Source organism: Petromyzon marinus, chromosome 21 (assembly GCF_048934315.1).
Source record: "Petromyzon marinus isolate PM22_M1 ecotype Great Lakes invasive population chromosome 21, UKy_Petmar_22M1.pri1.0, whole genome shotgun sequence".
Classification (NCBI taxonomy): Eukaryota; Metazoa; Chordata; class Hyperoartia; order Petromyzontiformes; family Petromyzontidae; genus Petromyzon; species Petromyzon marinus.
In genome coordinates this window covers 8,107,849-8,123,786 of record NC_133687.1, presented here as the reverse complement: position 1 = coordinate 8,123,786, position 15,938 = coordinate 8,107,849, and the positions used below count along the sequence as shown (strand labels likewise).

The following is a 15,938-nucleotide window of genomic DNA, read 5'->3' as shown; positions in this document are numbered from 1 at the left end:
ACGGTGTTATTGACAACTGTTTTGAGGTATCTGTTGAATTTGGGACGCACGAAATGTTGTCATGTTCCCATGAGCTTCCGTGTTACGATTCTAAACGTTGAGTAAGCTGATGGGTGCTATGACAATGGCTTGGAGATATGAAATTAAAACTCACAATGTTACCTTCTTCAGGGACATCCAATTGTTGAATACACGATTGTGGGAGCAGGCATGGAACACATCGAGATAAATCCGACTGGCTATGTCCTCGTTCGCAGCTCCAACCTCGACGCAGGCCAGCAGTACATGTTTGACGTAAGAACCCCCCCCCCCGCCAAATCTTGTGTGTGAATAAGTATATTAATCTAGATTTGCTAAGTATATTATAAGTATATTGTTTATATACTAAAGGGGTGGCAACCCGCGGCTACGGAATGCGTACACACATTAGATTACGTCACGACGCAGTCTGTAAAGAGCGACGTACGTTACGTCACGAAGCAGTCCGTGATTGTGAATGCGCACACACGTACATTACGTCACGAAGCAGTCCGTGATTGTGAATGCGCACACACGTACATTACGTCACGAAGCAGTCCGTGATTGTGAATGCGCACACACGTACATTACGTCACGAAGCAGTCCGTGATTGTGAATGCGCACACACATTACGTCACGAAGCAGTCCGTGATTGTGAATGCGCACACACATTACGTCACGAAGCAGTCCGTGATTGTGAATGCGCACACACATTACGTCACGATGCAGCCCGTGATTGTGAATGCGCACGCATTATGTCACGAAGCAGCCCGTGATTGTGAATGCGTACGCACGTACATTACGTCACGAAGCAGTGGACATTACATCACGAAGCAATGTTATCTAGTTTGTATTTTCTTGTTTATGATGTCTGTTATATATTTCTACATTGTATCAGTTTTTGTTTGTTTTATTAGTCTCGTAATTAATTTAGGATTTGTTCTTCCTATTAAGATGAATCTATGTATAATTGTTATTCACTTAATCATTATATTCCTAGTATATTTTTTGCATTATATTGGTAGGAACCTCCTAGTTACACCAGCCCACAGGGGATTATTGTGTCCGTCTGTCCGTCGTGCATCCAAAAATGTGAGGGGTGGGGCCGGGTGGGGAGGGGAGGGTGGGGAGGGGCTGGGTGGGGTGAGAGGAATGGGGCTGGGTGGGGAGGGGCTGATCACCCCGTGGTGCCCTTATAAAACTCAACGTTTAACCTACTCACGCCGGCTTGTGCCCGCCCTCACAGTCAGGCATATTTGCGGAATACACCACGTGGTGGTGCCGCCGTTGACCCTAGCCATTGACCGAGCAACCCAACGTTCCTACCAGCTCCCTCCGCAGCAGAATGTGTTTGCGTTCAAGTGTATTTGCACTGATACTCTTTCCTTTAGCCATAGGCTGAGGTTTTCCTCAGCTTCCTCTGCTAGACTAGTCCCACGAGCGCCTCCTTAGACCAGCTTCACTTTGCTTTGTCAAATGTATTACCAATCAGCCAGTGCAGACTAGGCCAGGAACATACTCTTTGGTTCTTTCGGTAAAGTCACGTAGGTATAACTTTACCGAAAGCTTCAAATCTAGATTAGGCCAGGAACAGTTGCTCATAAGCAGAACTTTCCAACGTTATCACAACTACGATTATCAAAACTACCCTTTCCCAGCATTATTTGTGATCATACTTTCATTTTGTTTACTAAGTTGCACTCAACATAAGCCAGCATTTGATTGCGCCCATTGTGAAAGTCGATACGTTACTGAATTAGTTATAATTCATATCAAGAACAAAGAATAGGCTTAATTTACTCAAGCAAGGCTCACTGAGGCCTGGGGTGATGTTTCAAGATGACCCTTCATTTGGCACGTTTCGGCATATCGATTAAAGAGTGTTAGGCATATGAGCGGAGCCAAAGTTCTCAGAAAACCACCTTTGTGAGGAGAAAACACTCAAATCTCCACACAGACGGTATCAAGATTCCATTGCTGTACTGTCATTACTTGACCACGTTGCAGCCTATTGCCTCCAACACCTGGTATTACCAGGCAGTCTCCTATCCAACTTGCTAACCAGGCTCAATGCTTGTTGCTTGCACATGCACAGGTAACCAAATATAGTTACATCATCTAAACTCGTAATTTATATGGGAAGTTACATTTCGATTTAAAGCTTTCGTGACTGCAGTAATCCATATTCTTAGCTCTTTCGGTAAAGTCACGTTGAAGGGAAACAATAAAATAATAAAAAATATATATAACAATAAAAATTCTCACGACGTTTCGACCATAACACAAACGGTTGTCAGGTGTGTCGGTCTGCATTAAATTATTTATTTCCGAACGGTGTATTTATTTAAAACCTGTCAGCGCCACGCGCAGTGATTTGGCAGTTTATTTAGAAGGACGAGTCCATCTATGTTCTGAAAAGAGGAGGGGGGAGACGAAAAATTAACGTATGCTGTCTGAAAGCCACTGTAAGCGTGAACAATCAATTAAGACCTGAAGTGGTTAATCAAATCTTTCCAATGATTGCTAAGCCAGAATCCATCTTCTCGATTGAAATTGTCTCTATGTTTGTATATGTGGATAGCCTCATGAACGAATCTCTCATGGTAGCCAGATGGCTTACAAAGAACCTCTGTCTTGGAAAAGTCAATGTCATGTGAGCCTACTGAATTATAACAATGATCTGCCATGGCCGAGGTGTTGGTCCTACCGTGTTTAAGGTCTGCTTTGTGTTCACGAATGCGGTCCGAGACATGGCGTTTGGTTTCTCCAATGTAACTACTACCACAGAGGCAACTTAGTTTGTAGACACCAGGGTACTGTATGTCCGGAATCACATCTTTTACAGACGGAACCAGATCACGGATTTATGTAATGTGTTGAAACGGACCTGGATCTTGTGTTTATTCAAGATTTTGGAGATATTTTTTATGATCCCCGCAATGTAGGGTAAAGTGATGGTTTTGAAAGGCTCCTCAAGAGGGTCCTTCTTCATGGTTTGAGTGATAGCTTTGCGGATTGTATAGTCGGAGTAACCATTAGCCTTAAGAGCTTGGTGTACGTGCTTGAGTTCACTGCCTATGTGTTCCTGGTCGGATATGCATTGGGCTCTATGGTACAGAGTCTTGATGAGAGAATTCTTCTGTGATGGATGGTGGTGGGAATCCGGTTTCAGATAAGCATCCTTATGGGTAGCTTTCCTGTAGACAGAGTGGCTCATTGAACCATCGGTTCTCTTTTTTATTAGGACATCTAAAAAAGGTAGCTTGCCATCTTTTTCGACTTCCATGGTAAATCTGATGGCTGGGTGTATGGAATTGATGTGGTCGAAGAATTGGTCTAGAGCAGGCCGGCCATGTGGCCAGATGACAAAAGTGTCATCCACGTACCTCTTTCATAAGGTTGGGCGCAGAGTGGCAGTCTGGATGGCATCAGTCTCAAATTTCTCCGTGAAAATGTTAGCTATAACCGGATATAGGGGGGAGCCCATTGGGGTGCCCTCAGTTTGTTTGTAGAAAGTTCCATTCCAAGTGAAGTATGTATTGGTTAAACAGTGTCTCACCAGGGGGGGTACCTCAGTGTTTAGTCCTTGATGAACCAAGTCTTCAATGATTGCGATGGTGTCAGGTACAGGAACCTTGGTGAATAAGGAAACTACATCAAAACTGACAAGCAGGTCGTCTGGGGTAGAATTTTGTACTGCAGAGGTGGTTTTTCCAGTGAAAGGACACAGGATTTCAGACAAAAAACGAGCCAGTTTGTAGGTGGGGGAGTTGATAGTAGAGACGATGGGACGAAGGGGTGTATCTACTTCATGTATTTTTGGTAAGCCGTATAATCTTGGTGGCCTGGCAGCAGAAAGTTTCAATGAAAACTGTTTAGATTGATCAATTAATGCGGTTGAATCAGAAATTATTTTGTTGGTTTGTGTGACGAGGCTGTTGGTGGGATCTCTTTTTATTTTTGTATAACTACCATCGTCGAATAATTATTTAATTTTGTTGTTGTATTCTATTTCATCCATGATGACAGTAGCATTGCCCTTGTCAGCTGAGAGGACTACAATATCCCTCTTTTTTAATTTATATAATTCAAAACGCTCATCTTTGCTGAGGTTGCTAGCTGGCATCTTAGCGTTTTTGAGGGTTGCAGCGATTTCAGATCTTGCTACGTCTGCAGCGATGTGACCCAGGCCCCTGAGAGCAACGTCTACTTGGGCAATTATATCATTAACTGGTATGTGTTTAGGTGTGACTGCAAAGTTTAGACCTTTAGCTAAAACGGATTTCAGACCATCGGAAATAGAACTGTTACTGCGATTAATTACGACTTTGTTAACGTCTAACTTTTTGGTGTGTGGGTCCGGTCTTTTGTTGAAGAGGAGGTTAAATTTGGAAATCAGGTTGTCCTTACATTTGGTCGACATAGTAGCAGCTGAAGAGGCAGTCATATTGTCTACATGTTCCCAATCCGATGTGGACATTATTGCCGTCAATGATAAGTGTGATTTGTAGAGTGTCTTGTCTAACTGATCTAGTTCGGTGCGTATAAGTCTGATTTTTTCTGAGATAAGAGCTAAGCTAGTTTTGAAAATAATTCGTTTCGCATTAGAAGAAGTTACAGCAGCAGAGGTCAGTGTAAATGCGATTGGTATTACCCCAGAGTCGCGGCATCTCTTCAGAAAGGTGAGAGACCCGATCAGCTGAGCCTTTTTATCCCGGAGTTTGTTGAAGGATCTTAAAGTTATGTGGAAACCCTCCCTGTAGAGGCGGTTAAATTTTGATTTAAAGCTTTCGTGACTGCAGTAATTCATATTCTTAGCTCTTTCGGTAAAGCCACGTTGAAGGGAAACAATAAAATAATAAATAAAAATATATAAAACAATAAAAATTCTCACGACGTTTCGACCATAACACAAACGGTCGTCATCAGGTGTGTCGGTTTGTATTAATTTAGTTATTTTTAAACGGTTTATTTATTTATAAAAACGTCAGCGACACGCGCAGTGATTTGGCAGTTTATTTAGAAGAACGAGTCCATCTATGTTCTGAAAAGAGGAGGGGGAAGACGAAAAATTTATGTATGCTGTCTGAAAGCCACTGTAAGCGTGAACAATCAATTAATACCTGAAATGGTTAATCAAATCTTTCCAATGATTGCTAAGCCAGAATCCATCTTCTCGGTTGAAATTGTCTCTGTGCTTGTATAGGCTATCCACATATACAAGCACAGAGAAAATTTCAACCAAGAAGATGGATTCTGGCTTAGCAATCATTGGAAAGATTTGATTAACCATTTCAGGTCTTAATTGATGGTTCACGCTTACAGTGGCTTTCAGACAGCATACATTAATTTTTCGTCTCCCCCCTCCTCTTTTCAGAACATAGATGGACTCGTCCTTCTAAATAAACTGCCAAATCGCTGCGCGTGGCGCTGACGTTTTTTATAAATAAATAAATGCACCGTTTTAAAATAAATAAATTAATGCGAAACCGCCACACCTGATGACGACCGTTTGTGTTATGGTCGAAACGTCGTGAGAATTTTTATTGTTTTATATATTTTTATTTATTATTTTATTGTTTCCCTTCAACGTGACTTTACCGAAAGAGCTAAGAATATGGGAAGCTTTAGGAATACGAGCAGCACCGCAGCACACAGCAATGCTGATTCCACAATGCAGTTTGTGATACATACATTTGTGAAATGCTAGGTCAGTGACGTTTTCTATCAATACTCCACACAGAACATAATCCCTGCAAGAGTCTCCAAGGGGCGCAGTCCGCACTGTGCAGAGAGAACGAATGTTATTCGGGGTTTAAACTAAACTTCTTGGTTCTTTCGGTAAAGTCACGTAGAATGGAAATAAAATAATAAAAATAAAACATTCTACGTGACTTTACCGAAAGAACAAAGAAGATGAATCCCTGCAGTCACGAAAGCTTTAAATCGAAATTTAAACTAAACTATTTTTGTTTTACCAGCTAAGGGCCACTGAGCTATATAGCTCGTTTTCAGAAGCGACCTGGCCACAAATTATAGCTCAACTAAGTGGCTTATCACGTGGAAATTGTATCTCAGCCAAATACTCTAAAATGCATGTTGATTCTAAATGAGAATCAAAATTTGTATTCGTACCGGAGGAATCCGATGAGCTGTGAAGCTATTTTTCACAGAAGTCCTGTAGGGGCGGGTCAGAAATTGAGTTTTGTGAAGCAGTATTGGTAACTGTTCTGTGGTTTAGTATTTGACTATCATTTTAGTCATTCAATTTATATATGTTTTGCTCCAAACCAATCAAAACCAACAATTATTCTAGAAGTAGTCTGTGTATTTCTTTATATTCTGTATTATTGAATCATTTCTGATTCACGTGAACTGTAAGAAAACCAAAGAACTGCGTTTGATAAATATTAGAAAATAGGACGAAAAAATAAGAATAGGTTTTACCCTTTCTGGCAATGAAACAGGTGTTAAGATGTTCAAACACCAAATAGAAATATCTTGTAAGGAATCAAGTGGTTAAACCTATTATTCTTTTTCATACTTTGATAATGGAGAAAGGTCCCGTGTTATAGCTGCTCATCCTGAGCTCTCAATGCTGTGATACGTGCATTGTGCTTGTACTGTCCGCATTTTGGTGTTCTCTGGTCTGACACTGGTGAGACTAGGCCATGAAGAAGGCTGTTCCTGGTGTAGGCCAATCAGTTTCAAAGACAATGCCCATACATTATCAAAGCATGTTTGTTTGCATGTTCACCACAAGCATGTGTCGTTAATGCAGGTTTGATTCCTTGCTAAAGGTTTCTATTTAGTTCTGAACATCTTAACTCCTGTTTTATTGCCAGAAAGGGTAAAACCTATTATTGATTTTTTTCATCATACTTTGATACTGGCAAAAAAGGTCCCATTAGACAATAGGTCCTACAATATTCCTGATCATAGATAACAGCCAATTTTTCCAGATCAGCTGGTCATTGCAGACGTTCCTTCACGTTTCCACTCGTGTACATTTCAACATTCGTTTAAACAAAATCAACTCAAAAGATGACACGTCCATGGCTTATACGGCCGAGTTTGAAATGAAAATCGACCACTCACACCATATCCGTCACAAGGTCTGGCTTTCCACACGTACGGATGCAAATTAATAATATTTTTTGATGTTTTACGTTACATTTTTCAAACAGATAGAAGCGAAGGATATTGAAAACGGTGACATTTCCACAACTCGCCTCACGATAAATGTGCAAGCCGGTGAGTCAACTCTTTCATGACATCTTCTTTTGAATTACTATTTGACATTTAGTTGTAGGCTCCACATTGTAAATGTGCTATGGTTATATTGGTATATTTTTTTTTATAAATAACTTGATGCATGTGTAGTGGCCTTATTGACGTCGGAGACTGTTCACTTGAGGCAACACGTATTTATTACAGACGCTTCAATTACAGTGGCGAATCTGATACTTGAAGAGGTAACGGCCTCTTCACCCGTACTCTATAGAGGGAATGTTCCCCGAGCTTTAGCCCACGCTAGCTCCCTGGTTCCCTCTATCCTGGTCCTCTCTCAGGAGGCTATCTGACCTGGCCCAGCTTCGGCACAGGTCCCGATCACCAGCCACACGAGCCCGGCCCTCAGAAGGACAGCGGGCCAAAGGAGTTCCAGGGTCTAGCTAGTCGATCTTCTTTCTTCACTGGCTCTTCGTCTTGCTTGAGTCGAACTGAACTCTCAGCTCTCCGGGTTCCACCTTTTATACTGTCCCTCACTGAGGGGTGGGGCTGGGAGGGATCACAGCGTCCCCCACAGCCCCCCAGGGTGGTCGCCATAGCGGACGTGTTTGTGGCCACCGCCCTACAACCGCGTGTCACCTTCCCGTAACACCTCTAGACATGCATCGCACGATATTTATAGACTATTCAGCCTGAAAAACAAGTGCAAACTAGTGATCACCAACAGTACGATTACCACGACAGGCAGCACCAGGACAAGCATTTCTAATGCCGCATTACCACGGGCAGTTTCCACTGCGCCGGTCCTCTTATTGCATGCACTGAAGGGGAAACAGACTTTGGCCCACCTCACAAAAGCACCGATAATCCACACGTGTGGATGTAAATGTGGGCGTGTTACCTCTAACCTTTTCGTCCATGGTCGCACCACCACCATCCACTTCCTACTCCACGTAAATCACCTTTGTATGCACGTTGAACTGCTTTCGCACAGTACGCAGCCAACCGTGCTAATCGGAGGTGCGGGGGAAGGACAACAAACTAAGCACAAAGAAAATCAGTTCTAAAGAAAGTAGTTAAGTGCATAGCTCCTATAGGCTTCCAAATATCGGAAGAGCGTTCCAGACGGCCGCAGAGGCGCATCTGAAAGCGCCGCGCGATGCTGGGGCAACAAGCTGGGTGAAATCTCAAGAGATTTTCTCAAGAGGCAGAGAACAAAGTACCTTGGACAGACAGGCGCAAGGAGGTGTCGCCCGCAAATATTTACCCCATCCGTTGAGATTGGCGCGTTGCCACCGAAACCTAATAACCCTATAAGTAAATGAATGCGAGACAGGATTATGTTTTGAAACCTCTTTAATGTTCACTGTGGAGCGCGCGCGGTGTAATGCGCGCGTGACATCGTCACGTACATGCTCATGATGCCATAAATGTCGAGTTGCGTGAACTCGTAGGCGGCAGGCGGATTTCTGAGGGTTTAGTGTTCAGCAATTGACCCTGGCACCTATTGTCTGCACCCCCCCCCCACACACCTGGACATTACGAGTGACTTGACAGCGTATGCTCAATAAACGTGCGAAAATAACTAGACATCCACCAATGTATGCGCCCTCCTTTTTAGGTCAGACAATGTCAACAGGCTTCTTAAAATAAAGATTTAAAGCAAACTAACAGAGGTCATGCATTTAGAATGTTGCTAGTTCTGAGAAGAGGCACCCAGATTTCATTTGAGACCAAGAATTGTGCAGGAGGCCTTCCGGTGGCTGAGTCTGCTAGTTTGGGACAAAGTAAAAACGGTGATTTAATGACGTTGTAAATGTTTGTTTTAGTTTTATAGCGGCAACAGCAAGCAAACAGTGAATCTATTGAGAGCATCCTGATGCTGTCAAAATATACTGTACCAAATCAAAGTGCACTGTAATGGTAGGCAAGCTTAGGATGAGTGGCATGTATTATAGAATTTATCAGGGCACATACTATATAAACACTGTTCCGTTTTAGTGTATAAACTAACAATTATGGTCACTTTCAGTAGGCATGTACCAAGCATCAATAATTTACGCCCTCAAATGTGACCTGGAGGGAAATGGAATGAATGGCAGAACGAATGAGACAGAGCTTACAAGACACTACAAACGAGACATTATAGGAGTCGCAAATTGAATTGTATCTCGAAGCACGTAGGTTTGTATGTTGAACTTCTTTAGCACCGTATGCAGCCAACTGTGTTCATCCAAGCACGACGATTAATCGCGTCACAGTAGCGTGGAGTTAATTATCAAAGGAGCAGCTTCTGCAATCTGGAGGACTGTTTATGGCAGGGGTGGGCAAGGTTTTTTCTGCCAAGGGCCATTTGGATATCTATAACATCATTCGCGGGCCATACAAAATTATCAACTTAAAAATGAGCCGGTTATATTTTGTCAAATATTTAATTAACTCACCCCTAATGCGACGGATGGAACTGCTTCTCTTTGGCGAGGCGTGTGACGTTAGCTGGTATTGACGATGTTGTTGCTACTCGCAACTGCTTTGCCACGTTTGCTCCTAGATTTATTGAATTTCGAGTCCCACCTGCGGTTGCCTTGGCATGGCCAGAGATTAAATGATTTCGCGGGCCTCATACGGCCCGCGGGCCGGACGTTCCCCACCCCTGGATTATGGTGATCGCTGGGCTGTTCAGGGGTTCCTTGCCTCGCTTTGTGACCTGTGGCCACACTTGTGGAAGTGGCTGGCGGTTGGGTTGCTATGTGTGTGATTGGAGGGGCGAGCCGGTTTGCTGGGGTATGCTGCAGCCCACACCCAGGGTGGTGTGGCGACTCCCCAGTGAGTGGGGTAATTGGAGAAACAGCTGGATTGAATAAAGGAATAATCGATTAAGGGAGAGCTCTCTGCTTATATTTTAAGCAGTTTTTTCGGATAAACCTTCTCCCCCCCCCCCCCCCACAACGCTTGCATTTGGTGTGCAGTGAGTGGGGTTGCTCTTATGCCCCGATGGGTTAGTGGTGGACTTCTCTCTTGGCACATATAAGGCTGGGCGTTTTGTCTAAATGGGCTGTTTTTTTAACCTCAGATTCGTTTAGGATCCTGATTTTTTTTATATAAGTTTACGTGCTGTTTATGGACATGTGTTGTTAATATTGGGAATTGAAGTGCATTTTATGGGGCGGACAAATGCCACCATGGGTGCAATTGTCATCACACCGGACTTGCAATCCAGAGGTCAGCCGGTTCGAGCTGTAGGTGTGGCGGGTTGAATGGAGACTCATTCACAGCACTGGAGGCAACACGTTTATTAACACTTAGCACAAAAGGGCTTAACGGCCCCTACACCAGGTTAGCTAAGGTGGTAACCCACCGAACTAGCTAACCTAACACACACGCCCCGACGTAACACCCTAGTCCTCTTCACGAGTCCGCGTTCCCAGGTGTTGCACCTCTTCAGGCTTGGGTGTAGCGTCTTCTACGTTATCATCAACCCCCTATCCCCCCCTGGGGGCGGTCCCGGCTTTTTATCCCCCATGCGGGGCTGGCTCCGCCCTCAGGCCCACCTCCTTTACGGACCCTCCAGCCAGGATCCCTCCACAGCACGGTGTCCCCTCGCCCCCCCCCCTCCCTCGGGGGGTCCTCGGGTAGGTCCCCCTTCCTGCCCCCTTCACTCTGGGCTGGGAGTGCATTTACCCCCAGCCCCGACAGGCAACCCCGCACACGGCGACATGCGATGATTCTCTACACAGGCATGGCGGTTGGAACAATGGGGCATGCTTCTTAAACCACCTCCGCCTCTGTCTTCCGAGCAGTATAAATGGGTGCACCACAGGTCGCGTGTGGCGGGGTAAAGTGTGGGTAACCCCTACATACTTTCAAGTTGCCTCGCAAGCTTGGAACAGTCCGCGGTGGAGGCGCTTCTGCCACAAGTGGCGCGAACAAGCAATTGCAGGGCTGCACCTTTAACTTCTTACTCTGGTTATAACGCAAAGGTTACCGAGAACCCTTGGTTTGGAAGGCTGCTCGTTATTGGTTAACACATTAGTGAGGAAACAACTACAGCGCTTATCAACAATGTATTTATCACCCACAGTGCACCAAGCCAGCACAAGTATTTTTTTTATTTCTTGGTATGAACAGCTCATGATTACCTATGATATAAATACACTGGCCATTATTTACATGTTGGCAGGAGTGCCATTTCTTCTGAATTGTGTTTCCCAAATGTATAATGTACAATATTATACGTAAAAATGTGAATATTTGACATTCCATTTTTATCAGGAAATTAGATGTCATGGCATTTGTAGAGTTAACATATTGACCTGTGCGCAGGTGTGATACATGCGTTAAAATTATTTGGCTGCTATAAATTTCCACGTGATAAGCCACTTCGTTGAGCTAGAATTTGTGGCCAGGTCGCTTCTAAAATTGGCTAAATAGCTCAGTGGGCTTTACCTGATATTAAAAAAAAACATAGTTTAGTGGTTATTTATTTTTAGTTATTTGCTTACCTTTCCTATACTTTGCACTCCTATCGTTTTTTTTAACAATGTTGTAACATCTGACCCGCCTCTCCTGGACATTTGTGAAAAATAGCTTCATAGTTCATCAGATTTATCCAGGATTTAATAAATATTCTGATTCTGATACCTGGTATATAGGTGCTTGTTCGTACAGTTACACATATTTATGGATGCACAAAGTCAGCGATATCGAGCCGATCCCCCTAGCAGTGAAAACGCTTGCCACTAAACTAGTTTGCTCCGACTCAGCGCTTCAACTCCGACATTCACTTGTTCATTGCTACAAGGATCTGCTACAACTTCCCATCTAATGGAGAGGTCGAAAACCTGGAGCTGTGAATGTCATAAATCTCACAAAACAGTGCAATATAGTGTACGTTCACTGATATATCGTACCATCAATTCGAAATATTACATTTTAAAGAAATCTCCTTGAACACCGCTCTTTTTGGTCATATTCCGTAAAATATTTTGGCTGGTCCACGGCTAAGGTTCCATACGGAGGTGTAAGCGCGGTGACCTTGTTGCTCGAGCAAACATATTTGCCCTGCGTGCGTGCGTGCGATGCCTGTTGTACGCCTCTGTTGTTAATGTCACAGCGAGTGAAATGTGACCCTGCGTGGGACAGCCACGGGCCTCGCTGGTGAAGTTCCAGTAGATTCGGATCGAGCAGGCTCAACCAAAAAAGTGTTGCGCAGGGGAAATGACTTCTGCTGAGTGTTTCTGTCGTCTTCCCAAGTGGAAATATCACCCAAGGGCACCCCTCAGCGAGGAACAAAAATATATCTATGAAATATACAATTTTTGGATCGGTCAGAAAGGAACTTGAAAGATTTTGATTCTATCTTAGCAATCATTGGAAAGATTTGATAAACCATTTCAGGTCTTAATTGATTGTTCACGCTTACAGTGGCTTTCAGACAGCATACATTAAACAAAATTTCGTCTCCCCCCTCCTCTTTTCAGAATATAGATGGACTAGTCCTAAATAAACGCCAAATCGCTGCGCGTGGCGCTAACGTTTTTTAAATAAATAAATGCACCGTTTAAAAATACATTTATGCAAACCAACACACCTGAAGACGACCGTTTGTGTTATGGTCGAAACGTCGTGAGAATTTATATTGTTTTATATATTTTTTATTATTTTGTTGTTTCCCTTCAACGTGACTTTACCGAAAGAACTAAGAATATAACTTGAAAGATGTTGTGAAACTTTCATGGGGTAAACCCCTTCCTGTATTGTGAAATAGACAATGCTGATGGTCGCACATAACTTTACAACAATGACGATGCATGCAATTCATGAAAACGGTACGCTTGATTTTTCAACGTTCGCTATTGGCTAATCATTCTCTAAAGCATAATACTTGTTTGTCTTTAGTCACTGTTTTTTACTGCTTTGAAGACTTTACTCTTACAGATAAATACAAAACAAAGATGCCTGTTCAAATAATTCACTTCACGTAACTGTGAGCACGATTAATACGAGGCGAGCACCTGCCAATTGAAACAGTAGCTTCAGATTATCCTGGATAAAGGGGCCTTGCACTTTCCTACAGCACTGCCCCAACAGTAGTGACTCATTTATCTTTGCAGTGAGTCGCAGATTTTCTGATTCACTACATCAGACTCAGACCCAGGTTTTATTTCGTCTGGTAAGGCCCAACTGAGACAAGCAGCTCTTTTGCAATAAACACCAGCCCCTATGCTTTGAACAATCACACAATATCATCAGTAGCTGATAGGTCACTGGGGAGGCCGTTTCAGGACAATAAAATAGCTTAGAGAGCATGACTCATCACGTTTTCGAAATAACACGTCTATCCACAATAAAACCAACACAGAAGGGGATTGTCCCACCATCATGGCAACATCAGTGCAGCTCATTTATTAATATACTGCGTATTGTATAATACGTCTCATTCATAGAGCTGTTATTTCACATTACACAATACAATTACTTCTCACACTTCTCACACAACCCATCAGCCGCATGGCCTTCTGGGAATGCATTATTGTCAGCAGCATTGATTCAGTAAAGTAAACTCTGGACTAGTTTCAATATACATGTCTCATCATCATAGGGCACCACGGTGTTGAGATGTTAACTACCTCGCCTGGTATACAAGAGGTTGTGGATTCGATCCAGATCTTGACGATGTCAATATATTTGGAGTCCACGTGCTGTCCCCAAAGTCGCGTGGATTTTTCTCCGGGTTCTCCGGTTTTTCCCTCCACAATTAGAATTAACATCCTTCTAAGAGTATTTTACTGCTATTCATTTCCACGTGATAAGCCATTTGTGGCCAGGTCACTTCTGTAAAAGGCTTATATAGCTTATCGCGCCTTACCTGGTAAAACAATATTTTTTTAAATAGTTTACTTTGTGGGATACTCCGTGTTGTTCTGCCCTAGATGCACCCAGAGCGGACCGTTTGTGATGCAATAATGCTGGCATAGTGCATTGAGTTCCCCACAGAACAGAATGTGTTCGGTTCAATAGTGCGGAATGATTCTGCCACTGTTACCCACAAAATGCAGCAATCATTCTGCAAAAGAACCACCCAAGAATTACGGCGTTTGCCTCTATGTAAATTGTGCCCAAAATTAGTGGTGCTGTCAGTCTCTCAAGACTCTCTTGCCAGGCAGAAGTGTGTGCCGCTTAAACAATTTTGTCGTTGAAATAAAAATCTGAAGCACGATTGACGAAACCTTTCAGGAGTCACGAAACACCAAGGAAGAGTTGCATTAATATTTAGCTGTTCTAAATCAACCATTTAATCTTGCAGAAACGACCACCGCTCCGACAACCACAAAGCCGCCGACCACAACAACTTCCGCGACAATCCCTGTTGTTACGACAACAAGGCACGTGACTGCTAACACCGGGAGTGCTATCACAAACCCGGGCGGTAATGCCTCGCCGACAACTCGACCTGGTGGCGGTGTCTCGCCAACGACCAGGCCTGGTGGTAATGTCTCGCCAACGACCAGGCCTGGTGGTAATGTCTCGCCAACGACCAGGCCTGGTGGTAATGTCTCGCCAACGACCAGGCCTGGTGGTAATCCCTCACCGACGACAAGACCTGGTGGCGATCTTACCACCACCACAAGGTCAGGAGGAGGCATCATCACTACCCCCAGAACTGATGGTCCTGTCTCCTCTTCCAACAGACCCGAAAGTGTGTCACCAGGAGGTGGTGTAACCCCTACCAGTAACCCAGCAGACATTCCCACAGGGCCTGGAATTAGCAAAGCGACCACGACTTTATCAACCAATCCTCAGCAGTCGACTGCGTCCAACTTGAGCAGGCCTACAGGAGGAACCACTGCCAAGACCACGCCTCATGGTGCTATTTCTTCTACCACTGCCAGGCCAGGAGGAACTGGAACAACAGTGAATGTGCCTGCAGGTTCAACTCCGCAAACTACCCAAGGTAGCCACAAACCTCCTACAACCATGTCCAAACCCGTAGGGTCATACTCCACCATGCCAAGTGTGCCTGGTCCACAATCGACAACAGCCGAAGGTAAATTGTCATCTACGACAGCTCACACCATGGGAGATGCAAATCCAATGACCCCGAAGTCTGATGGAAATAAATTAGTTGGTGATGCTGCATTAGTAGAGGTGCACAATTTACAAAAAAACTCGACACATTCATCAATAACACTGTGGCCTTAAAATTATAAATGTATATGGATAATAGGTGATGTTTTTGGGCAATGACCCTTCATACCACGGAAATAGAGGTCAGAGAGAGTGGATAATAACTATTCGGAGACTGCTCTTTACTTGATAAGAATTACATGTAAACATGTTCTTTGAAGACCAGTTTTTTAATTGGCCATATGAATAGTTACCTAACAGTAGCAAGTGAGTAATGGACAAACCCTTCAATAAAAAAAATCATTTATATTGAAAATAAAATTATAAAATGTTGCTGGTGCAGTGCATTGTGGGAATATTTATTCTTGAGGATGAAAACCTTAATATTAACCCATGATCAGTTTAGAGCCATAACGCTGATGCAATATTGTCTTCCCTGTTGTTCTGATACTGTTCAGCTGAAACGTAAGTGGTATCATAGTATCTTAATGCTACATTTAAATGTAGCCGTTCTAAGTGGCAGAGGAAGTTACCAAACCGGTAGAAAACACCTTTTGCCATCT

General features: G+C 43.5%; 1 protein-coding gene across 18 annotated transcripts in view; it reads left to right on the top strand.

The window, feature by feature from the left end:
* The window catches only part of LOC116944326 (cadherin-related family member 5-like), a 54,411-nt gene that overhangs the window by 23,923 nt on the left and 14,550 nt on the right, over positions 1-15,938 (top strand). For 11 of the 18 annotated variants that reach the window (XM_076068505.1, XM_076068509.1, XM_076068512.1 and 8 more), the window contains exons 13-15: positions 172-294; positions 7,206-7,272; positions 14,555-15,295. In XM_076068505.1, the coding sequence (XP_075924620.1) occupies positions 172-294; positions 7,206-7,272; positions 14,555-15,295 (931 nt within the window). The remainder of the gene's footprint in view (positions 1-171; positions 295-7,205; positions 7,273-14,554; positions 15,296-15,938) is intronic. The other 7 variants (XM_076068513.1, XM_076068522.1, XM_076068524.1 and 4 more) reach the window with 5 other exon arrangements.